The sequence below is a fragment of the Lissotriton helveticus genome, chromosome 1_1 (genome assembly GCF_964261635.1).
Source record: "Lissotriton helveticus chromosome 1_1, aLisHel1.1, whole genome shotgun sequence".
NCBI classification, from domain to species: Eukaryota; Metazoa; Chordata; class Amphibia; order Caudata; family Salamandridae; genus Lissotriton; species Lissotriton helveticus.
In genome coordinates this window covers 543172166-543197156 of record NC_136057.1, presented here as the reverse complement: position 1 = coordinate 543197156, position 24991 = coordinate 543172166, and the positions used below count along the sequence as shown (strand labels likewise).

Below are 24991 nucleotides of genomic sequence, written 5' to 3'. Positions count from 1 at the left end.
GTGCAGAGGTGTCTACTCCAGGTTCAAGCCTCAGGAGGATTTTGGAGAGCCGCTCACGCCAGCCTTCAATTTGTATAGTCAGGGGCGGAAAGACTAGCCCACTGACCTGCCTCCTCCCAAGATTAGTTCTCTGATCAGGTTCACAGCAAGTGTCACAAATTGCCTGATCGTAATGTCTTGCACTGGTTTTCTACCAGTTTGTGGAAGGTTTGAAACCGAATCTGCTTTTTAGCTTATTCTTCCATTTTGTTAGCTTAATGTGGTTTTAGAGACGAGCACAGGAATGGTGTTATAAAATCCTATTCACCGTCAAGCAGCTATTCTCTATTTCTTTTAACTTGCGAAGTATTTATCTTGGATGGTCTGCAGTTTGATCTAGTTCATTTTTTAAAAGGATTCATTTGTTCTAGGATTTCAAGCTGAATCAAGCCTTCACTTTGTTTTCGTTTTCTTGTGTGAAAAAGTAGGCAAAGCTTAAGGGATATAATTGTGCCAGGGCTCCCCACAGTTATTAAGAACAAAATGATTGTCTGTCTGATGTTTATAGGAACATCATATAAAGTTGTGTCTTTTAGCAAATCAGCCTGTAATTGAAGAAAAACTATTCTATGCCGGCTCATTCCAGTGTTCGCTTAACTCGGGGCACGGCTGCCACTGCAGCCCTTGTGCCTAGCAGTCCCACGAAAGCTTTGTATGGCTTCCACATGCTTTCCCTTATACAAGGCAGCACAGATTCTACAGAAATGGAAGGCTGCCAAGTATTCATCTATTTCTAACTGTGCCCTTTGCTTTCTGTGAGCATTTGAATCTGGAGAAGTACGTATTTCAAGGAGGAAATTAAGCTTGAGATGTAATTCTCAAGTGTGTTTACCATTCCCTCCCCCCCAAAAAAATGCATGTCATCCACTCCCTAGTCAGCACAGGTGTGTTATCTAGACCTGCCAACTTAAAAATGAAACTGAACGTGGTGTTTATTAGCAAGGCATCATAGTGCTCTACCTAATGTGCAATTGGCTCCTAATTCGCTTAAAGCAAATGGGCTGAAAAAGTGGGACATTTTATTAGTGCTTGAGGGTCCTAAATTCCATCACCTAAATCATTTAGGCTTTTAAATAGGGGACACATCACGAGAGAGTTAGTATTCCTGATAAATATAATTTCATTTTGTGGCAGGCTTGTTCTTCGGTGGCATTTGCAGCAGTTTAAACATCATGGGGTTCCAGGTGCCTGATTACATGCGGCAAAGTACAGTACACTAAGAATAAACTGAAAGCAGCAAATGAGTAGAATGACTTTTGCAATTGAACATTATAGAGCTGAAGGTTGTGACATTTACTTTGCAAGAATACCAGAAAGGTCAGGCACTGTGTGGTGAGGCATAGTAAGTACCACGAGCTAGACAATTTGGCACATAGAAAAGTGCTGTGAGCAGCTTACGGAAAGTACAAGTAATGGAGTTTTATGTGCTTTACATTTTTTGTATCTGTTGGGCCTTTCAACAATATGGACTTTCTGAATTATGGCAGGACAAATTATAGCATTCCTCAAAGTACACAACTCCGAACACCCACACCTCAGTTTTGCAATCCATACTAAAATGACGTATACGTCAAACCTCATAAAGAAACTCTAAGTGGGCGGAGAACTCTGCTCCGCCCGCCGATTTTTGCTTATTCCGCGTTCCACAGAGAACGCGGAGTAGGCAAAACTCAGCACACTCCGGAGCGGAGTTGGCCTGCAGCCCGCCTCAACCCCCTATTAATAATATAATTTAAAAGTACATCAAAACAAATTAAAAAGACTTACCTTTAAACCGTGGCGTCCCCGGGCTGCCCTTCTCCTCTTCTTTGGCATTAGAAATAATGATAAGAAAACTGTGCATGCGCCCACGCCCGCACACACGTATTTCTTGTAAGAAATGCGCTTGCGACCATTTACCAACAAAAACTGATAATGTTAATGTCTGCTTGCAATTTAGGCAAACAGGAAAGTGTTTTTTGCATGGCTGAGTCTAAACTCCATGAAACACTAAACTAATTTTCAGGTGGTGGAAGAATTCACTTTTCAGTGCCCCAAATTTGTTACTTTTTCCACTAGACCCAATACTCAAGTCACTCTAGGGGCGGTTTACCTACCATGGTGTCTTGTACGAATACTTACTGGCGGATAGAAGGTGAGCTTACCTGAGACAATCTCTGGAACACATTTTGTTTTACTCTGATCCGTATAGCTTCTTTGCTCTTTCTTCCTGCAATCCATTCCTTTCTGCATTGGCAATACTGACTTTTCGATTAACTAATTTAGCATGCTTCTGTTAACTTGACTCTACACTTCTTTTGTGTGCTCTACTGTCTCTGTCAATCACTGCCAACCCATTTGGGGCTATAAACATTTTGTAGGGAAGGGATAGCTAACTTGCGAGGTTGCTGGGTGAGTTTACCAACGAAGCTATGTATGCTTCATTTTGGACATGACCTGACGACTACAACAAATTGAATTCTCACCTGCAAAGGATTTTAGTCATTCTGCAATTGTCTTTTAACTGGGAAGCAAGTCTTACATTTAAGCAGTGGACCTTCTCAGGGTAGCCATGGCCTAGTCAGAGGAGGTGGTATGGGCTAGTAACCCCAGCTCACTGGTAAGAAACAGCAACACTCAAAAATTATTGTCCAGTCGGTGCTTTTCCTTTTAAAAAGTAAGAATACTTTTATTACAACCACACACTATGATATACTACTATGCATTAACATACATATATATGTATTCAGGTAGATGGAAACCCCTTTCACACCCTCACATCACACTAAACCCCTAGTGGGTATTGAACCCTATAACCACAATACCCCTACATACACTAGATGCAACTACACACAATAAAAGGTTGTCCTTCTCAATATGTCAGGCAATCACCATATCAGTATATGCAGGCATGTCTTATTGTAATTCAACAGTGTAACCCCTTCGAGTGAGAATCATAACAATAATCATTAGCATTCCTTCTAGTGTGGAACCTTGCATTGTTAAACTTCTCATTGCCAATTTGCCATTGCTTGTTTAACAACTATTTATTGATAAAGTCAGTAGGAATCACCTATGTGAAAGCTTTTAACTTGGTCAATGTGTTTACATCAAAATGTGTTTCTTTAGTTTTTTTGCTATGGTAGGTGAGGGGGCAACACAGAAAGCAGGAGGAAGGTGAATGGGGGCAACCAACACAACAAACAGTGGTAGAAGGGGGGCAAGTAACATGATGTACAGCAGGAAGAAGGCGGTAGGGGCAAGCATCACGACTGACCACAGTTATAGGAGGGGGGTAAGCGACAGGGCAGGAGGATGAAGAAAAACAAGGGAGAGTGAGATGAGGGAAGGAGGGGGCACGCAATGCTATGGGGCAGGAGGGGGCAAGCAACACAAGGGACAGTGGTATGAGGGAAGGAGGGGGGCAAGCCATGGAGCAGGAGGATATACAAAACAAGACCGTAAATGAGGGAAGAAGGGGCAAGCAACGCAACAGAGGGTGGGACGGGGCATGCAATATGTTTGAAAGAGCAAACTCATTCCCTCCTATGGAGTGCTTGCACCCCAAAAAAAAAGTAGCTCCAAAAATGCGAGCAGAGGAAGGACACTGCAAAAGGAGGCATTATTTGGGCCATGTTCCAGGGGAGGGACAAACACAGGAAGAGGAAGTGTAGCTGGCATGTGCTGACCAAAGAGAAGCAAGCAAATGAGTGGCAATGAGGCCAACCAATGGTAATCAACGGGCGGGCAAAGCTCGCAGTAAGTAAACAAAAAGTCTTGCGAGTGACTTCACTTGCACTCTCTCTCAGACAGGACCTAAAAACGTATTCCCATGTCATCTTTTACTGTTATTTGCCTGTACTGGAGCTTTAGGACCCAGCCTTGCCCTCCCGTGCCCGTAAGTATGGGCTCAGAGAGAACTTGGAAACTGACCAACAGCCACTTAGGAAATGAATATTGTGACCAGGGAGACCTGGTTACATTTTTAAAAACATTTCTGGAGAAATAAGCTGCCATTTTTCAGCTCCCCAAAAATGGCGTTGTCAATGCCCCGACTTGGGCACCAAAATGAGCAGATATGCACAATTTGATCCCTCTTGATGGGGATTTTGGGCCCTTCAGGTCATGGCCACATCTTTGGAATATATAGGAGGAGCCTGAAGGCCCTCCTACAATGCTGGGCGCCTTCATGTTCGACCCATCTCCGGCACAGGCGCTAGACATTCTCTTCTTCCCACCTGCTGTTTGCAGAGTGTGGGTGTAAGCATGTACTGGCTAGCTCACCCTAACCACAGTCTGCACCGCTGGGGCAGGAGACTATGTCCTCTTCTGTCCCAGCAGCATGTGTATCCCATGCAGAACTTCTGATTTGCTTCCATCCTCAGGAAATGGGGTACTCTGGGCTAATTATGGTTCGGGGAGGGGACCCAAGCAGGCACTCTCCCTAGATAAATTAATGAAATAAGAGTTCTCCCAAATCCTGGGGACTTTACCCTCTCAGGGAGGGGAGGATATAACTTTAAAAGTTTTCAAAGCCAGCCACCCCAAGCAAATCCTTGGTGCCACATCACTCAACCCCCAGTCCCAATCCTCCTGCACTGCATTTTACGACATTCCAGTATGGTATCTGTAAGTTGTTTGTGGAAACCGTTTCTTTGCCACTCACTAACACTGCTACCCAATCTCTTCCCTCCAAAACTTCAAAGTCGAGAAGTTTGCTCCAGAGGTCTGACTCTCATTGTTTGTTTCTAAGTGCCTGGGCTGGTACAGGTGCAGTGTGACAAACTAATTAACAGGTTCAGATTACCTGCCAAGCCCTTCCTTTCCTAGGAACTGGTTCCAGGACTGTTAGTGGCTCTATTCTGTGGGCAGGGCAGCAGAGTAAACAACATGGCTCAGTGGGTGGAGGAGCACAGAGGACTAGCATCTGATTATAGGCTGAGCCAAGGACATATGAACATTCTTAGTGGTAATTGGAGTGTAGATATGTCAGACGGTAAATCTACACTGAAGATTCATATTTAGCCCTAGAATGATACATCACTGGACCCTGTAGGCTTAAGCGGGGTGAAACTATACTTTAGTTCAAATGTTGCCTATAGTGTCTAATATAGTTTAAGCATCACATACCTTCAATAAGCATGGCAGACCTACACTAGTGAATGCTCACTCAAAATATAAGGCCTACCCAAGGTTTGTACAGATCTCGGAAGAGTCCCCTCTGCATCAGGATACCTGTGCTCAGATACTGGGCTGAACAGATGTCCCACAGGCACAACAGGCACATGTGAGCACACATATGTGCTCATAAGAAACCACCCCAGAGCATGCTACCCTAGTTGTAGAGCACTAGCCTTATATTAAACAGCTGCACTGGTGGTTAGCACACTAAGTCCATGTACCCTGAATTTACTGTGAGCAAGAATAGGGTAGGGAGACTCACTCACAGTAAAACTTCAAAAACAGAGTGGTCAAATGCAAAAATCAAGGAGGAATAAATGTGTGGAGCAGTTTGCTACAATAACTAATATTAGTGGTCAATTTAAATAGATTACAGATGGGTGACAAAACCACCGGCTTGTGTGGTGATACAGTCTGAGGTAACACAGCGTAAATACAATTATAAAGGATAAAAGCTACTTATAAAGTACTACTTTCCATATCAAGTCTTGGTCTATGAACCTCTGAACTCCACAACGACATCTGAAGGAAACTTTCAAAAGTGGGGATCAAGATCTATAGATGCTTCTCATAAAAAAAGGGGTACCATCATTTAAAGCATTTAGATAACCCTTTCATATTAAAGGCCATCATTCCAATTTAATTACTGCAGCTTCTGGCTTGAACTAAAAGCCTGTCATCACAGCAAGCTTTGCGCATTCTGCCCATTACTATTATGAAGTATTTTATCACAACTACACAGTTCACAATTTCTTCATTAATACGCTTTCTAAATTCAACATTGGTTCCCTAATATATGTGTTTTCCCTTCCCTTTTCTCTCCAGTGAAAAACACACCTTTGACAGCAGCTAAAAGTATTTGCTTGTGTAACCCACACTACATAGTGTTTTTGATTTTTTTCATTTGTTTTGCTATTATGCCCATCTTTAGGCAGGTTTTGTATGAAGTTATTATTTGGATAAACTTCTCTATCATTTGTTTGCCTTTCTTTGTATGGTTGTACATTTTTTCTTACTTTTTTCTGTCCATTTTTATCCGGGATAATCTTGTGTAGTCTTTCCAGGACGGAACTTGGAAGTCTAAGTGTGTGAGGGGGTTGCCAGGAAGCTCCTGGCTTTCATTTTTCATTTCCTTATAAGGAGGTCATGACAAAAGGGTGGCAGTCTAACCTATGATTTGATGAGTGCTGTCTGGAGGAGCATTCTTTATATCAAACTATAAAAAAAAATCAGTCTGTGAACATTGATTCTGATAACCTCAGGCCAAAGTAGTGGCAGTTGGGTTCTACCACCATAATAAGAAATGTATTGCCATAGTACCCTTGTTGGCCTTGGAGAGGAAAAAAAAGTGTATTGTACTTGGGTAATTCACTAGGGCACTTCAGTCTACACAAAATAGTGAAAAATAGTGTTGGCACAACCAGATTTTCCCATTGTACTCCACTTTCAAAAATTCTAAGCTGGCTGTCCATTTGACGCCAGGCTCCTGTTTACTAGTCTGCTCTTAGACTTTCTGTTTCATAGAACAGACTCCCAACCATTTCTTAAACTAGACTGCAACTTCTACTTGTACACTCCTGCCCATGTATCTAGTCTTGATTTTCAATTATTGTTATGCTACCATTGCCAGATGTTGTGTGGACCCGTTTTCTCTCTTTGTATACCAATACATTGGGGCTGTATGCAAAAGGATGACACCTGGCACCTAAAATTCTACTTAGCCATCTATCTGACTCCTTTGCTCCATGAAAACTACTAAGGTAAACCAGAGCTCTATAACGAGAAAGAAAAAATATTCTTGCCGTCTCTCTGAGCCTTGAGTAGTTCAATGTGAGCTTTGCTTTTTCCATTTTGAATGATATGATGGTAGGCTGTTGTACAGGACATTGGCATAGTCTAGGCAAGAGGTGACAAACTTGCCTACCACTATGTTCTAACTAAGAAGAGTCTTTCTGTGGTGCTTGCTTTTTCAAAATATGGATTTGCAAACATCTGTAAATGGAAAGTCAAAGGTTCTAATGTCCTGTTTGACCTACATTTTTTATTGGTATTTCATTGGACCTATGTCCCTGAACAAGATATGCCATTTATATTTTGTGTATGTAGGATGGTAACCTAAACTAGAGTTTTTGGAATGAAACCTTTAAGATATTGTAAAATACAGGCTAAAATTGCATGGAGCTCAGTCTCTAAAGCATAGGCAAATCACTCTGCCCACTCTCTAATTCACAAGTGATTGTTTTTGGTGTAGGCATATTAGTAGGGGTGGAGTCCATGTAGCCAGAAGAAGTACATAGGGTTTATTAATGTGAATATTGAATTGGGTACTGATAAGTTGGACTTGCAGTGTTCTTGCTTAGGCCTTGCAATGTGGATAGTCAGTATTTGATTTTTAATAGTAATTACTGTTGAGCGTGGTCTGTATTTTTCGACCTGGCATATTCCGTTATGTCTATATCCAGCAAACGTTTCTAGGCTACCACTTTCCTGAATTTGAATCTCTTGACACAGTTTTGTCATGCTCTACTCTCATACAAGAATGCGGGTTCTCTTCAGTGTACACCAATTTATTGCTTTCTGGCTGCTCATTCCACCCAAAACTGACCCATTTCCTTCTTCTTGTTGAATATGACCATAACATAGCCTGAGGTTACCATATGGTAACTGGGTTTTATGTAAAGCACCACAGATTAAAATAAAAAACAGAACAAATGATGATTGCTATACAGGCTATAAGATGGGCTGTTATGTTCCCTAACATTTTGGACGTTCGTGGAAGGCATGTGACTGAGAGGTAATTGCTTGTGTCTGCCAGGTTCAGAGAAGACCTATTCTTTAAAAGAGAGGAGTGATTAGTAACAGCTTTAATGCTTTGCCCCTCTTTTCAGGAAGGTAATGATGGCTTCAGCTAAAGTACTTCTGCGATCTGGGCCCAGAATTCTCCTCATTCATTTTTTCTTAATCTGAGTTTTTTGCAAGGCTAGGCTCCTGTGGTTCAACTATTTAGAAGAAGTTGGTGGAATGGAGCTGTTGAGTCAATATGGTTGTTGTGGGTATAGCATTGGTGATTACAATGATGGTGGAAACGTTTTTTAATATTTAAAAAAAATAAAGAATGAAACAAGGTTTTTTGGTAGAGTAAATTAGGTTGGTAAATAGTACTATGTGCTTCAAGGGTGAGAACCTACTTGCTAGAAGAATTCAAATGCCATCAGACCTACTTGTTTTTGGGTGTTTTATCTCTGCTACTGGGCGGCCGGCTATGAAACACCCCTATCTGTTGTCTAAGTTTAAATGTCCATCTGTGGAAAATATTTCATATCTGAGCATTTTCTGCTGTTTTTAGAGCACTTATGGGCCAGATGTACAGACATTAGGAATACCAATTTCCAACTGAGGAATTCTCTCCAAATCGCAATTAAGAAACCTGTATTTCTAATGTATGATTTCCCCCCCCCCCAGAACAATTCCTAGTTGGTCACTAATCAACCTACCTTTTGTTTATTAATGAGGTAAGTCGCAATTTGCAACCCATTAGAAATCGCAGCGATCACTTGGATGGTGGCCTACTGAGGTCAGCAAACAAACATGACGGATTGCTTTTTAATGAAGCAATCTTTTTTTTAATGTTTTTTTTTATGCAGCCCATTTTTGTTAAAGAAAAACAAGACTTGTTTTAAAAAGAAAGAAAAATGAAACTTTGAAGTTTTGTTTTATTAAGAGTACACAGCAGTCCGTGGGACCACTGCGTGCTCTTAAAAAATGTTTTTAACATTCTCAAAGGGAAAGTGGGCCCAAGGAGACACTTTCCATTTGTGAATGGGTTACCAGCACTTTTAAAATGGTGGTAAATTACTACTGTTTTGCGACCAGAATTTGGTCGCAAACCAGTAATGCATAACATAACCATTCAGTTTTTGGATGGGATGCCCAAAACAGTCTCTTTCCAAATACGAAATAGCAAATTCAGATTGTGATTCAGTAACAAGTTACCAAATGCATTTTGTACACCTGAGACAGCATTTTTCTGGTCACAAGTGGCCTAATTCTGCAAATTTGGCCGTTTGTGACCGGAAAAATGCTTTTTACATCTGACCCTTAGAAACATGATATTGCAGAAATGCTGATTCTCTTAATTGTGATGTGAAATTTGGAATAACGTTTTATTGGTTTTGAGCACTTAGTATACAACGTATGTGCTCAAGAGTAGAAAAATGTCAGTACCCAAAGATTTGTTAGTCATTACGAGTATTAGTATGTCAAGTATGAACTTAAATATTTTGAGGAAATTGGTATATTGGAATCATGTCATCGCTAAATAAATTTCTGCCTCTCCTGTCCTTTTATGCAAAGAAAATAGTCATCCAGGCACTGATTATGTCCGCACTCGAATCGACTATGGAAATGCCCTTTATGTGGGCCTTCCGGAATATCTCCTGGATATACTTCAGGTGATCCAGAATGTGGCAGCTCGACTTCTGCTTAATCTCCCAAGGCGGACGCGTATCATGTCTCCTCTTCAGGATCTCCATTGGCTGCCCATTAGGGAAGAGTGAAATTCAAGTCTATTTTGTTGGGTCATGAAGCCCTCTCGGGCAAAGGACCAACCTATCTAAGTAACCGATTTAGCTTTTGTAGCCCACGAAGACAGCTACGATCTACCAATAAATTTCTGGCACCAACACCAAGGATCCAGAGACAGAGTAGGCGGTAGATCACTTACTTTTTTGGGTGCAGTGGTCTGGAATCGGCTCCCCTTTGAATTACACTCTATAAGTGATTACCAGCTTTTTAAAAACAGAAACTGAAAACCTGATTTTTCAGCAGATCTTAGCTTGTTTCCGCTCTGACTTTCAGCTTGTCCCGCCCCAGGACATTCCCTGGAGCAGCTGTGTGAAATATAAATAATATATCGTATCATATGGAAAAATATGGTCCTTTCTTTTTAAAGTAAAAATAATGGTTATCTAATATTTAATTGGTAGATTTCAATGGTATGCTCTTTCAATGTTTTTAAAATATTGTGTCTTTGTGAATGGTAATGTTTAAAATGTCTGCAGTATATTGATCATTCATAGGCTTAATTCTGGTGGCCCCACTCAATTATCCTGTTCACCCCCCTCCAACCCTATCCCACCTCTTTTAATTCATTCCGTACACCTACTTCTCCTTTAGCCCCTCCCACAGTTTAGTGTTTGTAGCGCTAATTTACCCGGCTCTGTCGATTCCCCACGGTGCTCTTCTACAATAGCATTATGTCATTTACTTTTTCCAAAGTATGCACAAATGTAACACTTGAAATCTTTTGCCAAAGTAAACCAATTAGATTGTTTTATTGCATCATCATTCTTTTTATTAAAAAAATAGTAATTGAAATCAAGCGTGACTACTGTTACTCTGAGGCAAGCAGGGGGCTGATTAATCCTCTGCTCTGTTGGATTCCAATTCAATGGACTAGTCATTTTTGTTCTGGCAAAGGAATATAAAGATTCTGATTAACAAACGCTGGCCTATTACAGTATATATTGTTAAATGCTATGGATGGGCCTTTCCATCTACAATTAGCAACACCTACAACACCTTTCACAAGATAAACATGGTAGCATAGCAAGGATTTCGAACTATATACTCCACCATACATGATTTGAATGCTAAAATATGGATCCGAAAGTCATTCATGAATAATTAGATACATTTCAGGATCTCTGTGCTTCTGTAGAGGGTGGTACAGATCTCCAGATGTACTTCTAAAATCTCCCACAAGACAACTAGGAACTATTCTTCTGGCAGAGGATGCACCACTACTTAATCATCCAACCTCTTGAATGCTGCTTGCTACCTTTTCATGAGAAAGGTTTGCCTGCTCATTTAACCCTGTGACAGCTCCAGGATTCTCATTGATAAAAAGCTATGAAATTTGGAGTTGTTTTTTTTTTTAATCTCTTTGACTCCGAAGCTATCATAGTAATGTATATGTATGTGTGAGTGTGTGTGTGTGTGTGTGGGTGTGTGTGTGTATATAGATCTATGATTCTATGATTGATATATATATATATTCACAGCAGAATCCGGACAGGGGTAGGGACCGTCGACAGGGTGGTATGTTCTCAGGGTACCGGAACCCTGCAATATTAATTTCAAAACTCTCCCTCCAGAAAGTCTCTCCGACACCGTGGTTCGTAGTGCAGCAAATATTTAATACGGCTGCAAAAAGCAATGCCTTTCAGCTCTTGCCTTGTTCACGCTTGGTGACAGGTGTCAAGTTTGCACACATTTAAATAAATACCATGAGTAAACATAAACAGACAATTACGCCAAAGGGGTAATGTGAAAGAAGAATGGCGGACATCTTAACACTATTATTTACATAATATGTTCTGAGTTTAACTGAAAAATTTCTAGTTCATTGTGTAAATCCTCAAAGGGCACATTACTCTTTTAATTTCTCAATAGAAAAAATATATTATATTATTAATGACAGTCCCATGTTTCAACGGATGCTTAATTAATGCATTAAACATTGTAAGTACACTTTCATTTATCACAAAAAGCCTGGCCGACACATATGTTGACAATTTGTTTTCGAGAGTTTTGTCTAAATGTATCAGATACTCTCTCATTTAATCTGATTTATTTACGATAATCGTACTCTTATAGTGGCATCCATCGCTCTAAAATAAAGCTACAATGTCATTTTGCTCAGTCTCAATGCATACAAATACCGTCCATGATATTGACAAGTTCACAACAGTCGAAAATTAAGTCGGCTCAGTTGCGTTAAGCCCACGTGGGCATTAAGTCATCCAAGACAAAAACCCAATTCCAATTCTTGGGCTAGTACCCTGTTGAGTCCATATGTTAACGATTCATTGTGCTGCAGTCCACAATGGAGAATTTAGCTAACCTGGTGCATGTGCTTTCCGCGTATCGTATCTAGTGAAAGTTAACTTATTTACACACCCCATCACACTTGCAAGTACATAATGTTTTTTCTACTTTGAAGTTCATTATTCTTCTGGTACTGAGTTCTCTCATCACAGTGTACCTTCCATGTAAATAATTAACTTAAATGTAACATGTCATGCTACATAAATATTAGATGAGACCTATAGAATTGTAAATGGGTAAGTATCAACAATGTGCATGTTTTCCACCAGGAGTTTCAAGTGGCTCCAATAAAATCAAAGGGACAACATCTCTTTCTGATAGTTCAGTTGAGTAATGTCACAATGGTTGAAAGGCACCAAGAACCGCTTTTGTGCCTAATGGGCCTTTCATGAAGTGCTCTTGCCACTGGAGACTTTTTGGTACTGCTATGAGCACAAAGATGTGTCCTGATCACAATTCAATGTGAGCTCAAGATCCAGCAATTTAACTGGCTTTTAAAAGACTCCCTTTAATCGCTCATGGAATGTGATGCGATCATCTCAATGAGAACTGCCAAATCATAGCCTCCTTTTCACAACTTATAATGTGCAGACCTATTGGAAGTCCTCATTCAATGAGCATAGCTATAGCATAGCTATGGGTTGCTTAAATTGAGTACTATATCTAGTGAGACCAATTCCAAGCAATAATTTATGCACAGTACTTCAGTGGTTCACCTGTCAAAACAACATTTGAAGGACTGCCGGAATTGCAAGATATGCTGACACCTGTTGCTAGATGTGGTATCCCACGCTTGGAGAGGATTTGGCATTTATTAGGTGGTGGACAGGTAAATGAAGATCATTGCAGTAGTCCAGCATGAATGAATTCTAGAATTATTATTTCAAACTGTACCGTTTCTGCTAACAAATTCTGAACCTATTGCAGGTTATGGATTTGAAAGCAAATCTATTAGTCACATCATTAGTTATAGTACTGAAGGATAGGTCTTCTGAATCAGACCTTAGTTTTCAAACTACATTCACCTGGGACCTGGGCCAGAGCATTCAATTTCATGATAACTCTGTAATCCAGAGGCCGTATATCCTGTAAAACATTGCTATTTTTATTAATTTTAATTATTCTTTATTCAACTATATATATGTATCTCAAAAACATATATATATAAAAGTCACATTAAAACCTTAAAAAGCCTTATTAAACATAATACAGTACAGTTCCTAATCAGCTAGGCACAAAATATTTTATTCCAGTGAAGGACACATTTTAAATACCTAGTAAGCGCCAACATCACCTCCTGGTACGATAATAGCTGTAAATATAAAAAGGCAGGGCGAAACTGAGTGAAACCCCTTGCCTTTAAAAGTGGTAATAAATACCTTCTATGTAAGCATTCATAATATTTACAGAATAAAACCAGGTGCATAAATGTCTGGTGTGAACTGTCCTCACAAGGGCAGGTTAAAAGTGCATGGGGATCAAACTGGCCCAGAGGAAAACAGATCAATGAGCGTATAGAACCCAGACGAAATTTAGTAAGCAAAGATCTGTCCCTTGAATGTTTGACTGCTGTGAGATACGGTTCAACACCCACAACCGTTGTCGGCAGTAAATAGGATCTGTTGGAGTTTTTCTCCAGCAACCAGGCTTCCCTGTCATCTTTAAACTTATTCAAAATTAGTCCTTAAAGAGACCACGGTCACCCTTTTTTAAGAAGATATGGCTGGTTAAAAAGATCCATACAGTCCAAACAATGGACAACAGATGTAAATAGTTAATCCACTTTATTTTATGGCTATACGTGCATTCCATGCAATCCTCAATCACACTCCTGTTGAACCCATTGCTATTTCAGCACCTGTTCTTGCTCCCATCACTGTCCATTATCCCCTTCTTTTAACACATTCTCAAAATGCTCCATTGCACGGACTGTACAATTTCTATGACAAGCCCCTCCGAGTAGAATTGTTTGTTCTGGATGTTTGATTTAAAAAAAACAAAAAACTATTTCATTCCTTTTCCACATATTCTCAAATAATACAGTTATACATAATTTTCAGACAATCATAATGGCCTCTTAAAGAAATATATTGTTAAGAAGAGTGTGCCCTACCTGAGGTTTTCTAGCTTGGTCTAAATGTCCAACTGCCTTCTGACAACTACTGTATTTTAGCAGGTGGTCAAAGTCCACCTCTTGCTCAGTAAAGTGCATATTGAACCAAATAAATTCCTGGGTCAGAAGCAGAGTGGTCCTTAGGCTGTGTGATCACTGGCTCAGTTTTTCTGAATATAATCAAAGTGCGTAGGTGGGCAGGCAGTGGGTGATCCCAAGGAAGCTAATGCAGGCTGGGTTGCCTAGAATTCCTTGCCAACTAACCTGAGTGCCTTCTATTATATTTAAAATGAAATGTGACTGCTAACCAGAGTAGGTTGACTTGATTGAAGAGCATTAATCATAGGGTTATATGAAGGGGTGACAATGGCTGCTGTGGTTAGGATGAAGTAGTTTGAGTAAGGTTATTTTAAATATTCACCAATTGTTTCTGAAATGTAAGCTCCTTTTTTGTTGAAATTTTAAAGGAATTTTGTAAAGCTTTGTCATTTTATTATTGCTTCAGAGGAGAAATTGGGAGGAGAGGCAGCAATGGAACTTGATCATTGGAAAGGAAAGTTTGTCCTCTCTTGTGCGGTGTGTTACCATGACTAATATCCTTTAGTCACAGCCTGGGTCTGTCCTGAGGTCCCTTAAAAGCAAACCTGAATAGTGATATTTTCAGGAATCGTCTTTGGCTTTAGATCCCTGGCTAGGGTTAAGGTTGCTCGAAAGTCTAGGTCTTTGCACGCATAAAGATCTGTCATCTTTCTTGAAAAAGGGAAGACCTAGATTGGAGGTCTGTGTTCGGAACATAGTAAAGTGTTATTTATTTTAATGATGTTGAGGAACTTTGCCCCAGTAAGTGAATCGTCCGTCAACTTCAAATTTAATTTTTGTCACTGAAGTTAATGAGTGATCTAAGGCCAATTTTCAAAGGGACCTGCTTTTGGAGATTAAGACACACTTTTCCTTCAAGGAGCTGTATTCTACTTCATGCTTGAATTGTGTACTCCACTAGATAATGTTAGTTGGAGACTCTAGACCTTTTGCCAAGCCACAGTGGATCGGTGCATTTTTGGCATACATTTGTCCATTTACCTGGAATTGTTCCTAAAGTTGTTTCTGGGAGCCTTCATCTATATATATATATATATATATATATATATATAAAAACGAATGTATGTCTGCCTGTCTGTCTGTCTGTTTGTCCTTTGCGCATTACTACACCATTCATCCGATCGCCATGAAACTTTGGGAAGTTGTTGAGTACACTCCTGCGAAGGTTTCTGGCATAACATTTTTTAAATATCGGCCCCCCATGGCCCTCATAATCTTTCGAATACTGATGTATGCACAAGGCGGAAAAACAAAAAATTGTGTCTCCACAAGCACTCGAATAAATAAATAGAATTAAAACCGCATTCATCCGATCGCCAGGAAACTTTGGGAAGTTGTTGAGTACACACCCGTGAAGGTTTCTGGCATAATAATTTTTAAATATCGACCCCCCAGGGCCCTCATGACCTTTCGATTACTGATGTTTGCACAAGACGGAAAAACAAAAAATCGTGTATCCACAAGCACTCGAATAAATAAATAGAATTAAAACAGCATTCCTCCGATTGCCAGGAAACTTTGGGAAGTTGTTGAGTACACTCCCCCGAAGGTTTCTTGGCATAAAAATTGTTTAAATATCCACCCCCCAGGGCCCTTATAATCTTTTGAATACTGATGTACGCACCAGACAGAAAAACAAAAAGTCGTGTATCCACAAGCACTCGAATAAATAAATAGAATTAAAACAACACTTTGAAATGTTTTCCATATTAAAATGAATACATTTCAATGAAAATGACACAATGTAAATTGAATGTTATCATAACGAGTTTCCTTGAATTTCCTTTCTTCGGAGATCGCAGCAACGCGCGACAGGTAAGCTAGTACCTAATAAATATTAATCTTCTAGATGGAAAAATCCTTCAATGGTGCCAAAAGGCACTGGGCTTGTGAACAAACAATTTGACAGAAGTGGTTCTCAACTGCAGTTGTTGAAAAATGATTTGCCCCAATGTATTTGTAAATCTGTCTGTCAAATTCTCAAATCAGTAAAAATGTGGCTGACAGTGACATCACGGTGTATACGGGCCATTTTATTGTCCTCATCCAGATCGTAAGGCCTCTTCCCTAATGTTAAATGCTATTTCGATACCCCTTTGAGGTGGCTATTTGGATTGATGGTCTTGGAGAACGTGGTTAAATTTCATATTTCTCACCTTCCTTTTCATAGTTTTGCTTAGTATGGGATGTTGGAAAAAGGCCACTAATTGACTAATATTTTTAGTTTAAAGTGTAGCGATTATGAGGATGATTATGTGTTCGAGAGGGCCAGGATTGCCTCTAAAAATAACATGAGCATTAATCATATTAGGCTTTCTCATCACAACTTTGAGAGCCAGGTTTAGCACATCTAGAGCTTTAAAGAGGTGAATGTAGTTGTAACAGTGAAAGTGAAGTAGGAGGGTAGCTACTTCAGGTTTTAATGATGGATAGGTAGATTTTGGTAAATGTGAACTACAAAATCTCAGGACCATTCTAAATGTTTTGTTGCAGTATAGAATGTTTATTTTTTATGGCATCTGTATTGCATTGCTATTATTGAGCAAGGGCAACCCAATTACGACCCCTTGGCTTGAAATTTCATACAGGTAGCATAAGCATTCACTACCTTTTTGCAACCTCACATTCGGCCTTACAGCCATTACATTTTGCTAGGCTGAGGGTACTGCAAGATTAATAACACAATGTTTGTGTAGCTGAAAATGGATGTACATCCGTAAGATGTATGAATACTTGTCACAGGAATCCACATACATTCAACAATATGATGCCCCTTGGCACACTTCCTACTGGCAACCACCTCAAAAGTAACCTAATCTTCTTGGATCCTGACGTCCAAAATCTTAAAGCACTCCCTACATCTCATCCCGACCTGGATGGCCAGATCTTACCCGAAGCTTCACTACAACAAAACCTAATTTCTGCTATTTCCCGAGAACAAGCAAAAACTAGTGTAAACCTGGGTAAATGATATAAACCTGGACAGATTCAACCACAACTTTGACTAGGTGTCTGAAATTAGTTTAATTTTGTTGGTGTGCAATTAAATGTTTGCACACCAATGCAAAATTACACACAATTACGTGAAATTAAAGCCTGTCATTTCACACTATATTTGAGTGCAAAATGCATTCTTGCATCGTTTTATGGCACGAGTATGCCTCTTTACAAAAGCACTTTGAAGAATAGCCTCTTGCGTTCTGCTGTTCGCAGGTGTTTGCAGTAAATTTGTATAACTTATGGTTCCCTGTAATGTTTTACTAAACATGGAACCTAAATATGCAAAGTGGTGTAATCTAATTTCAGGAACTTTGTGTAACAATTGTAAGACAAAAAAGTTACACCAATTAGGCAGACCTAATTTAAATTTCTCTCAAGCTTAACTTTGACCCTATGCTACATTGCTCGGATTAACCCTGGATGCTGAGCTCACCCTTAAGCTACACAAGACAGACTCAACCATGTCTTTAAAGAATGGTTCTTCCCAGACACAACTTGAGCACTGTCGTTCAGGCACTCTTATTCTTGAATCTGAATACTGGTAATGCCTTGCTCCACATCCTCCAGGTCTCCATCCTGGCCAACCTTCAAGGCATCCCACATGGTCAGAAAGCCTCTTAAAACCCCCCACGAAAAATGGCCATGTCACCCCCCTCCATATTGAACCCAAATAGCTCCCATGCTGGCTCGCACCATCTTCAAACCTTGTTTCAGTATCTAAAAAGCCATTTAGGACGTGTCCCAGTGTACATCGGACTGAAAAACCTGTCCTCTCCGGTGGCTCCAGGCACACTCTCATCCGGGACACCACCATACTGGACATGGAGTGCATAGAAAGAAAAATGAAGACAACCAGCTCCTCCATTTAATCAAAAGGAGAGAGTGAGGAGGGGTTTTCAGGATAGATACCTCAGTTCCATGGGGTCTATTACCAATATATTAAAAGGGAGGTTTCCTCCTACATTATCATTCTAACCCCACTGATAAGAGGAATACTCCTGTGGTGTTTGTTTTTATTTTATTTTTTCATTCGTTTTGTCTATGGACACTTACCCACATAATGATGAAGCATGTCACATAAAATGAAGTCCTCGCCCTGTATTGTGAACAAACCCTGATGGGCTCAACTGTACTTTTGGGGGGAGCACTTTGTTGTGAAGGATCACACAATCTGGGCCACAAGAAGAAAATGTTAAAATGTCTCTGGGTGTTCCCTTAGTATTCAAAATAATGTATTCCTTAGGCACCCTGGGCAGGATAAAGGCAAAATATGATGTCTACATGGTCCCAATATCTCCTATATATATTGATCATGGTCCATTTAGGCATGTGGAATCTGGGAAGACCTCACTCTATTCATCAGAACTGCACCCACTCTGCTTTAATTTAGGAAACCACTGAAGGCCCACATCTTTAAAGAACAAAGCATCACAATGGAGTAATAGTCTACTTCTCAGACCTCAGCTACCCCTCCTATCACTTGCATCTGTACTATACAAATAAATGTATACATGCAAATGAGAATACTCCTTTTTAAAGAGAAAATCAGTATCTTATTAAGTTATTATCCAGCTATCGAGGGATTCTGTTTTGGTTGACATACCCTCTTGAGCTCTTAGGTAAAGCTACCGTCAAGTTTTGAAATTTAAATTTGCTTACAGCTACGAGCAAGTTTCCTTTCGACTGAAGTGAGTGTTTCTGCATTTAGGGCGCTTGAGCATGCAACTTGCTTTAGCTTACTCATTCATGGGGGTGCATTGCTTTCCTATCCAGTACATACATTAAAATTACTCTCATTTGGCACTGCATAAGGCCCTAACCGAAAATAGTACTGATCACAAGATGTGTGGTTGGTGTCGAGATTTCTTTTTTTCTTTTTTTTAATTGCAAACAAATCCACGTAACCCTGATATTTAAGATCGTAGCACAATCTGCATTTTCAATCAAGGACCTCAGCATGCAGTAATCCCGAGCAAAGAGAAATTCCATGTCTAAATGGAACAATTTTCTTTTTAGAGCAAAGCCTAACGCCTTTCAATTCACGTTATTACACCATATTTCTCTTTCATCGAGATGAAATAAGGATAAATATCCAAAGCTACCCAGTTGGAAAATAAATGGTTTCAGTGTTTGTCTGGCATTCCAATCTTTACAAATGTAAATCAGCCCAACTGCTCCTCATCTAAAACCACCAGCTTCACAAAACATTAAAGGGGCTGCTTTGAATCCACAATTTAATCTGACAATTCAGAAGGAGACTTTGTGTTGAATGTCATTAGAAATTGACTGCCTGATGAAGAGGCACCCCCTCCGAAGGTCATCCCGGTCAACCAGTGTAATTGTGCAGTTGCACTAGGTTAACTACAACAGACTGCGCCGTTTGAAGGTTAAAGTGTTACAATTATATTCTCATACACAGCAATTCACATTCCTATTTCTCTTAAATCTACCACGAACAATCTAGACCGTATGTTTTTTTTTCTTCTTCACCCCCTTTCCCTCCACCATTAGTGCCCGAATGGTAGTTGAAAAGGAAACAGAATGCTATTCTATTAGACCAAATGCTTTCTAAAGTACAATATAAAATAGACTAAGAACTAATTTCCGATAGCCACACCATTTTCTTAAAGTTTTTAATACCCCTGAAAGTCAAATTCTCAAGGATTTACAGGCATGTGCCACCTTCCTAAATTACCAGGTTTTCTCCTCGAAGTTTTTTGTGCATTTCTAGTGTTATAAATGAAACCCTCTCTCCCTCTCTCTCTCTCTCTCTCTCTTTCTCTCTCTCTCTCTCTCTCTCTCTCTCACTCGCGCTCTCTCTCTCTCTCTCTTTCTCTCTCTCTCTCTCTCTCTCAATCGCACTCTCTCTCTCTCTCTCTCTCTCTCTCTCTCTCTCTCTCTCTCTCTCTCTCTCTCTCTCTTGAATTATGTTTTTTTAACGAAAGGGTGTCTTCTATTGATCAGAATTATTGTGTTTCTTATACAATTGCAATGTAGCCCATGCAGTGTTTCCAGAATTACATTCTACACAGAACCTAAAGCTGAAATTGTTATTTGGTGATTGCTAAATATTTACCGTGCAAGTACCTCACTTAATTCAGCCTTATCTCGCAAATGCTGTGAGTCCACAATTGAACCGAACGAAATTTGAGGAAAACAAATAGAAAATAGTGCAATCCAGTATTCAATTTCCGACTGTTAGTTCATATTGCTTAGTTTGCAATGGGAAGAACAGCAATGGTGTTTGACTATGTAAAAAGAAATGATACTTTGAACAGTTTCACTGTTCCACAACATATATGCTGTATTGCTAAAATGGCTGGTATTAACTACCCATTTCCTACATCCATGTTTATTGCTGTCATTATTTTTGCTCTAGGTTTTGTGTCGGTGACAAGTTTTTCCTGAAGAACAACATGATCCTTTGCCAGACGGACTATGAAGAAGGGCTAATGAAAGAAGGCTACGCACCCCAAGTTCGCTGACACACCGACGTGCATCGAAAAGAAAATGAAGCACTACATTCTTTATCTTTTTGCTCAACATGTACATAAGAATTGACACGAGAATTTACAGAACGGCGTAGATGGGGAGCCATGAGGAACGCGTGATACAAAGGTGGACTAAATCGATGTAGTTACATTGCCCAAGTTGGGAAATGAATATTTCTTAAGGGTACTGTACATAATGCTGAAGATTTCTGGTTTTGTTTTCTTTTGCCTGCTTTTGTTTAATTTTTATGTGTCATTTGGCATGAGATGTTTATTTTGGACTACTATTGTAAATAAAGTATTGTAATATTTAAAGCGCAAATTTAATACAGTTTTATTGTATTACAGTTTGTGCTCTTGGTTGCTTCTTTGTATTGTTGCATTTAGTACAATCAGTGTTTAAAACTATTGTATATTTATGCTTTCTGTATCTACCAGCTATTTTAAATGAGCTGTAACTTTCTAGTACAAAAAAGAGCAAATCCTGTCAATTATACCAAACCATAAAGCTATAAATGATCTACTATGAAATCTATTAAATTTCTTTTCCATTACTTAAAAACTTGGAGTCCGAATCTGTTTTGTTTTGCACAAAGGAATGTGGTCTCCTGTAATCTGCACTAAACCATCCATTTCACTGTCCGTGACACCACATTATTTGAAATTGTGGCAACTGGATGCAATTTCACCAGGAGAAAATTAAATTGTCCTCTGTAAAAGATAACTTAGTTGATGGAAGTCGTATCAATGAAAAACAGTAACCATAGAAATCTGTTGTAGTAAAGTGCATTGGCCCATTGTCCTATGAATGGCTATCAATGAGAATACTTTGGATAGATCTTGCAGGGTGGGTGTGTTTCTTTCTATCTTTCATTCTTTCACTCTTGTATAAGGATGCCTCAAATGCCCCTTCGGAGCAGCCTGTCCGCTCACCCTAGGAAGGTCCTCTTTGCACACTAGTCCAGTTTTTCCCCAGGTTACTGGTCCCAAACCTGGCAAGCTGATCTGTTGGTCAATACTCCAGTCCTGGAGCTCAAAGGAATTTTCTGATAACCACTGGACTTTCACCCCAGGCTTCTGGTCAGTAAATCTTGGTACACTGAATAGAAGCTTTTGTTGCTGACTGCCCGTGTATATTTCAGTTCAGTCTTGGGACTGGTTCTGGGTAATTCTGCTTTTTTTTGCGATTTCCATGTAAACCAGTTCAGTCATGTCTTTACCACACATAACTACATGTTCACCTGTGGAGGGTTGTTTGGGGGTGGGGGAGGCGTGTCTCACTCAGAACAACTAGCTGGAAAGTGAAGGAGAAAAAAAACCTTAGTTTCAAAGGCACCCACTCTGTCCTTCCTTAGCACTTTTTCTGACAAACTTTAAGGGGTCCCTGGAATAATCTGAGGGAAAGCCCTTCTATTCACAGCTGTGATCGTTGGCTCTACAATCGTGCGTCTTTTATACCGGTATAATATATTCAATGTAAAATAGAACCCAGTTTGGCCATGCATGGCATATCCACAAATCCATGTTGCTTCCTCTAACATACAAGTGATGTACAAACTCACAGAATTCATGCCTTATTCGAATGGGCGAAGGACCCGGTTACAGGAAGCTAGCGGAATAGTTTTAAAAATTCAGGAGATGGCTAAAAGACTATTCTCCCTAGTGGGCAATTGAAAAAAGTTCTGCTGACATCATCTGATTCCACAGTGTGTTGAAGATACAGTAGTCACACTTTTCAAAATGAAAGTGCACATGGTGTGCCCCTCTGACCACAAAGCCCCATTTGGAGTCTCCAGAAATGCCTCAGCCTATACACATTATCAACCTGACAGTTGAGGTAGGGGCACTATGGGTTACTATGAGGAATTCGAGGAAGGGGTGCACATTCCACAGGAATGCAGGGGAACTTTGTCCATCTCAACAGCTACATTAATAAGAACCTACTTGAACAACATTTTGGGAATTAATGGTTGAATGTAAAGCTATATGTTGGCTCTGCCTACAACCAAGATCTTTCAGAAATGTGTGTTATGATATCAAGTTTTATAGCATGCTAATCGCTGTTGAGGGTATCCAGACGGTCTGAAGAAGGTGAGGCCAGCCCTGGGAGCTTACTCAAAAAGCCATGTTTGCAGTTTCTTGCAAAAGTCAAGAGGAGAGGAGGAGGCTCTGTGTTGTGGGAGGTTGTTCCAGGCATTCAGTGCAGGGAATGAGAAGGCACGACTCCCTGCTCTTTTGTGTATGTTTAGGTGGTGTGTTTGTGAGACTGGCAGAGTGGAGGTGATTGGAAGGTGGGTGAAATTCAATGTGGCTGTTCAGTAAGGCAGGGTCATTTTTCTGAAGAGCTTTGTGGGTGTGGGTAAGAAGTTTCAAGTGTGCACATTTGTGTACCGGGAGTCAGTGGCGTTTTCAAAGGTGTGTGGGCTCAGCGTAGGTTAAGGACTCGTCTGGGTGGAATGCAGTCTCTGGTAAGCTTGATGGTAGTCCCTAGGTACAGGTTGTTTTCATAGTCTAGTCTGCTGTTGAGGGCATGGGTGATAATTCTCCTTGTGTTGTCAGTAGTTGCTTGAAGATTTCTTTCAGCATACTTAGTTTGTTGATACAGGCCAAGACCATTGTGTTGACTTGTGTGGTAAAGTCCAGTTTGTTATTTATGATGATTCTGAGATTTCATACTTGCAAGCAAGGGGTGGCTACCTGGTGGAGCCCCATGGCTTCATGAAGACTGCCTCCTCTGTCTTGTCTTAGTTCAATTTTAGACAATTGGATTTCATCTAGGTGGGTACTTCTGTTATCCATGTAGTGAACTTGTTCCTGGTGTTGGATGTTTTGTCCAAGATGGACGGTATCAGTTGGGTATCATCTGGGTAGGTGAGGATGTTTTTAGTATATATGATGTCAGCCAGTAAGGTCATGCAGACGCTGAAGAGCATAGTGATGAGGGAGGAGCCCTGAGGGACTCTCCAAATAAGATCTTGTGCTTCAGAGGCATAGGGGGGCATGTTGACAGTTCAGGTTTTTCCAGTGAGGGAGGATCAGATCCATTCGAGGGCATGTCCCTGGATTCCTACCTTGTGGGTTCATTGGATTGGGATGGGGTGCAAAATGGTGTTAAAGCCTGTTGATAGGTGTAGAAGGATAACAGATGCCGTCCCCCCCTGTCTAGGATCATCCGGATGTCATCTGTTATTGCTATGAAGGTGATATCTGTGCTGTGGTTGGGTCTGAATCCTGATTGTGTGGTGTTGAGAAGGTGGTGTTTGGCAAGGTGGTCAGAGAGGTGCTTGTTGATGGTTATTTTTCTAGAGCTGTGTATGGAAGGGATACCAGTTGGTAATTGGCGAGTTTGGGTGTGTATCCCAAAGGGTTTATTTGCAGGGTGTTGATGGCTGTTTCCATGATTCCGGGAAGGTGACTGTACTGATTGAGGTGTCTAGGATAGGGATAAGGGCCTTGCTGATACGGTTTTCTTCTTTGTCGAAGGTATGGTGGGGCAGGGCTCATGGAGTGAATTGTCTTCATGATTGCTGTGGTTTCCTTTGTACTAATTGTGCTTCATGTGATGAATGTGTTTACACCCTTAATCACTTGGGGACTTCTGAAGAGGGCCAGGGTGTCCGGTTGTGAGGGGAAGTTGCTGTATATGGTTGCTATTTTACTGCAGAAGATGTTTGAGAGGTTGTTCCACAGGTCTTGTGATGGGTTGATGTTTTCAGTGACTGCTGTGGGTATGGTGAATCCTTTGATTGCAAATATTTCTTTGCTTCTGTTGGATATGGCATTTATTCATTGGACTAGGTTCTTCTGAGAAATTAAGAGGATGAGCTGGTTGTACCTCATCTGGGCAGCTTTGAAGGAGTCTTTTTCCACTTCCCCATTGCTGGTTCACCATTTCAGTTGCAGTTGTTTGCTATGTTGCTTGGTCAGTTTGAGTTCTTCTGTTTACCAGCTGATTGGAGTGGTGTGGCTCACTGGTTAGAGGTGGCAGACCCGGAAGCAGAAGTCGGCCCAGGACCAGGGTTCAATTCCCGATGCGGCAGGGTCGTGGACCAGGGTCAGCGGACTCGATAATTCTCACCTCGGTGCCTACTCTAACCAGAGGTCCCACTCGGCAACTCTGGGCATTAGCTTGCCCAATCCCCACAACGGCCCCATCAATGCAGGGGATACCTGGCTTCACCTTGGGGACTCCCAGTAGGGA

General features: G+C 40.5%; 1 protein-coding gene across 7 annotated transcripts in view; it reads left to right on the top strand.

Annotated features, from left to right (window-relative positions):
* LMO3 (LIM domain only 3) overlaps positions 1-21346 on the top strand; it is a 101490-nt gene extending 80144 nt beyond the window's left edge. For all 7 annotated transcript variants that reach the window (XM_078654356.1, XM_078654339.1, XM_078654324.1 and 4 more), the window contains exon 4: positions 20679-21346. In XM_078654356.1, coding sequence (XP_078510482.1) covers positions 20679-20784 — 106 coding nt within the window. In that variant the 3' untranslated portion in view covers positions 20785-21346. The remainder of the gene's footprint in view (positions 1-20678) is intronic.
* The last annotated feature ends 3645 nt before the right edge of the window (positions 21347-24991 follow it).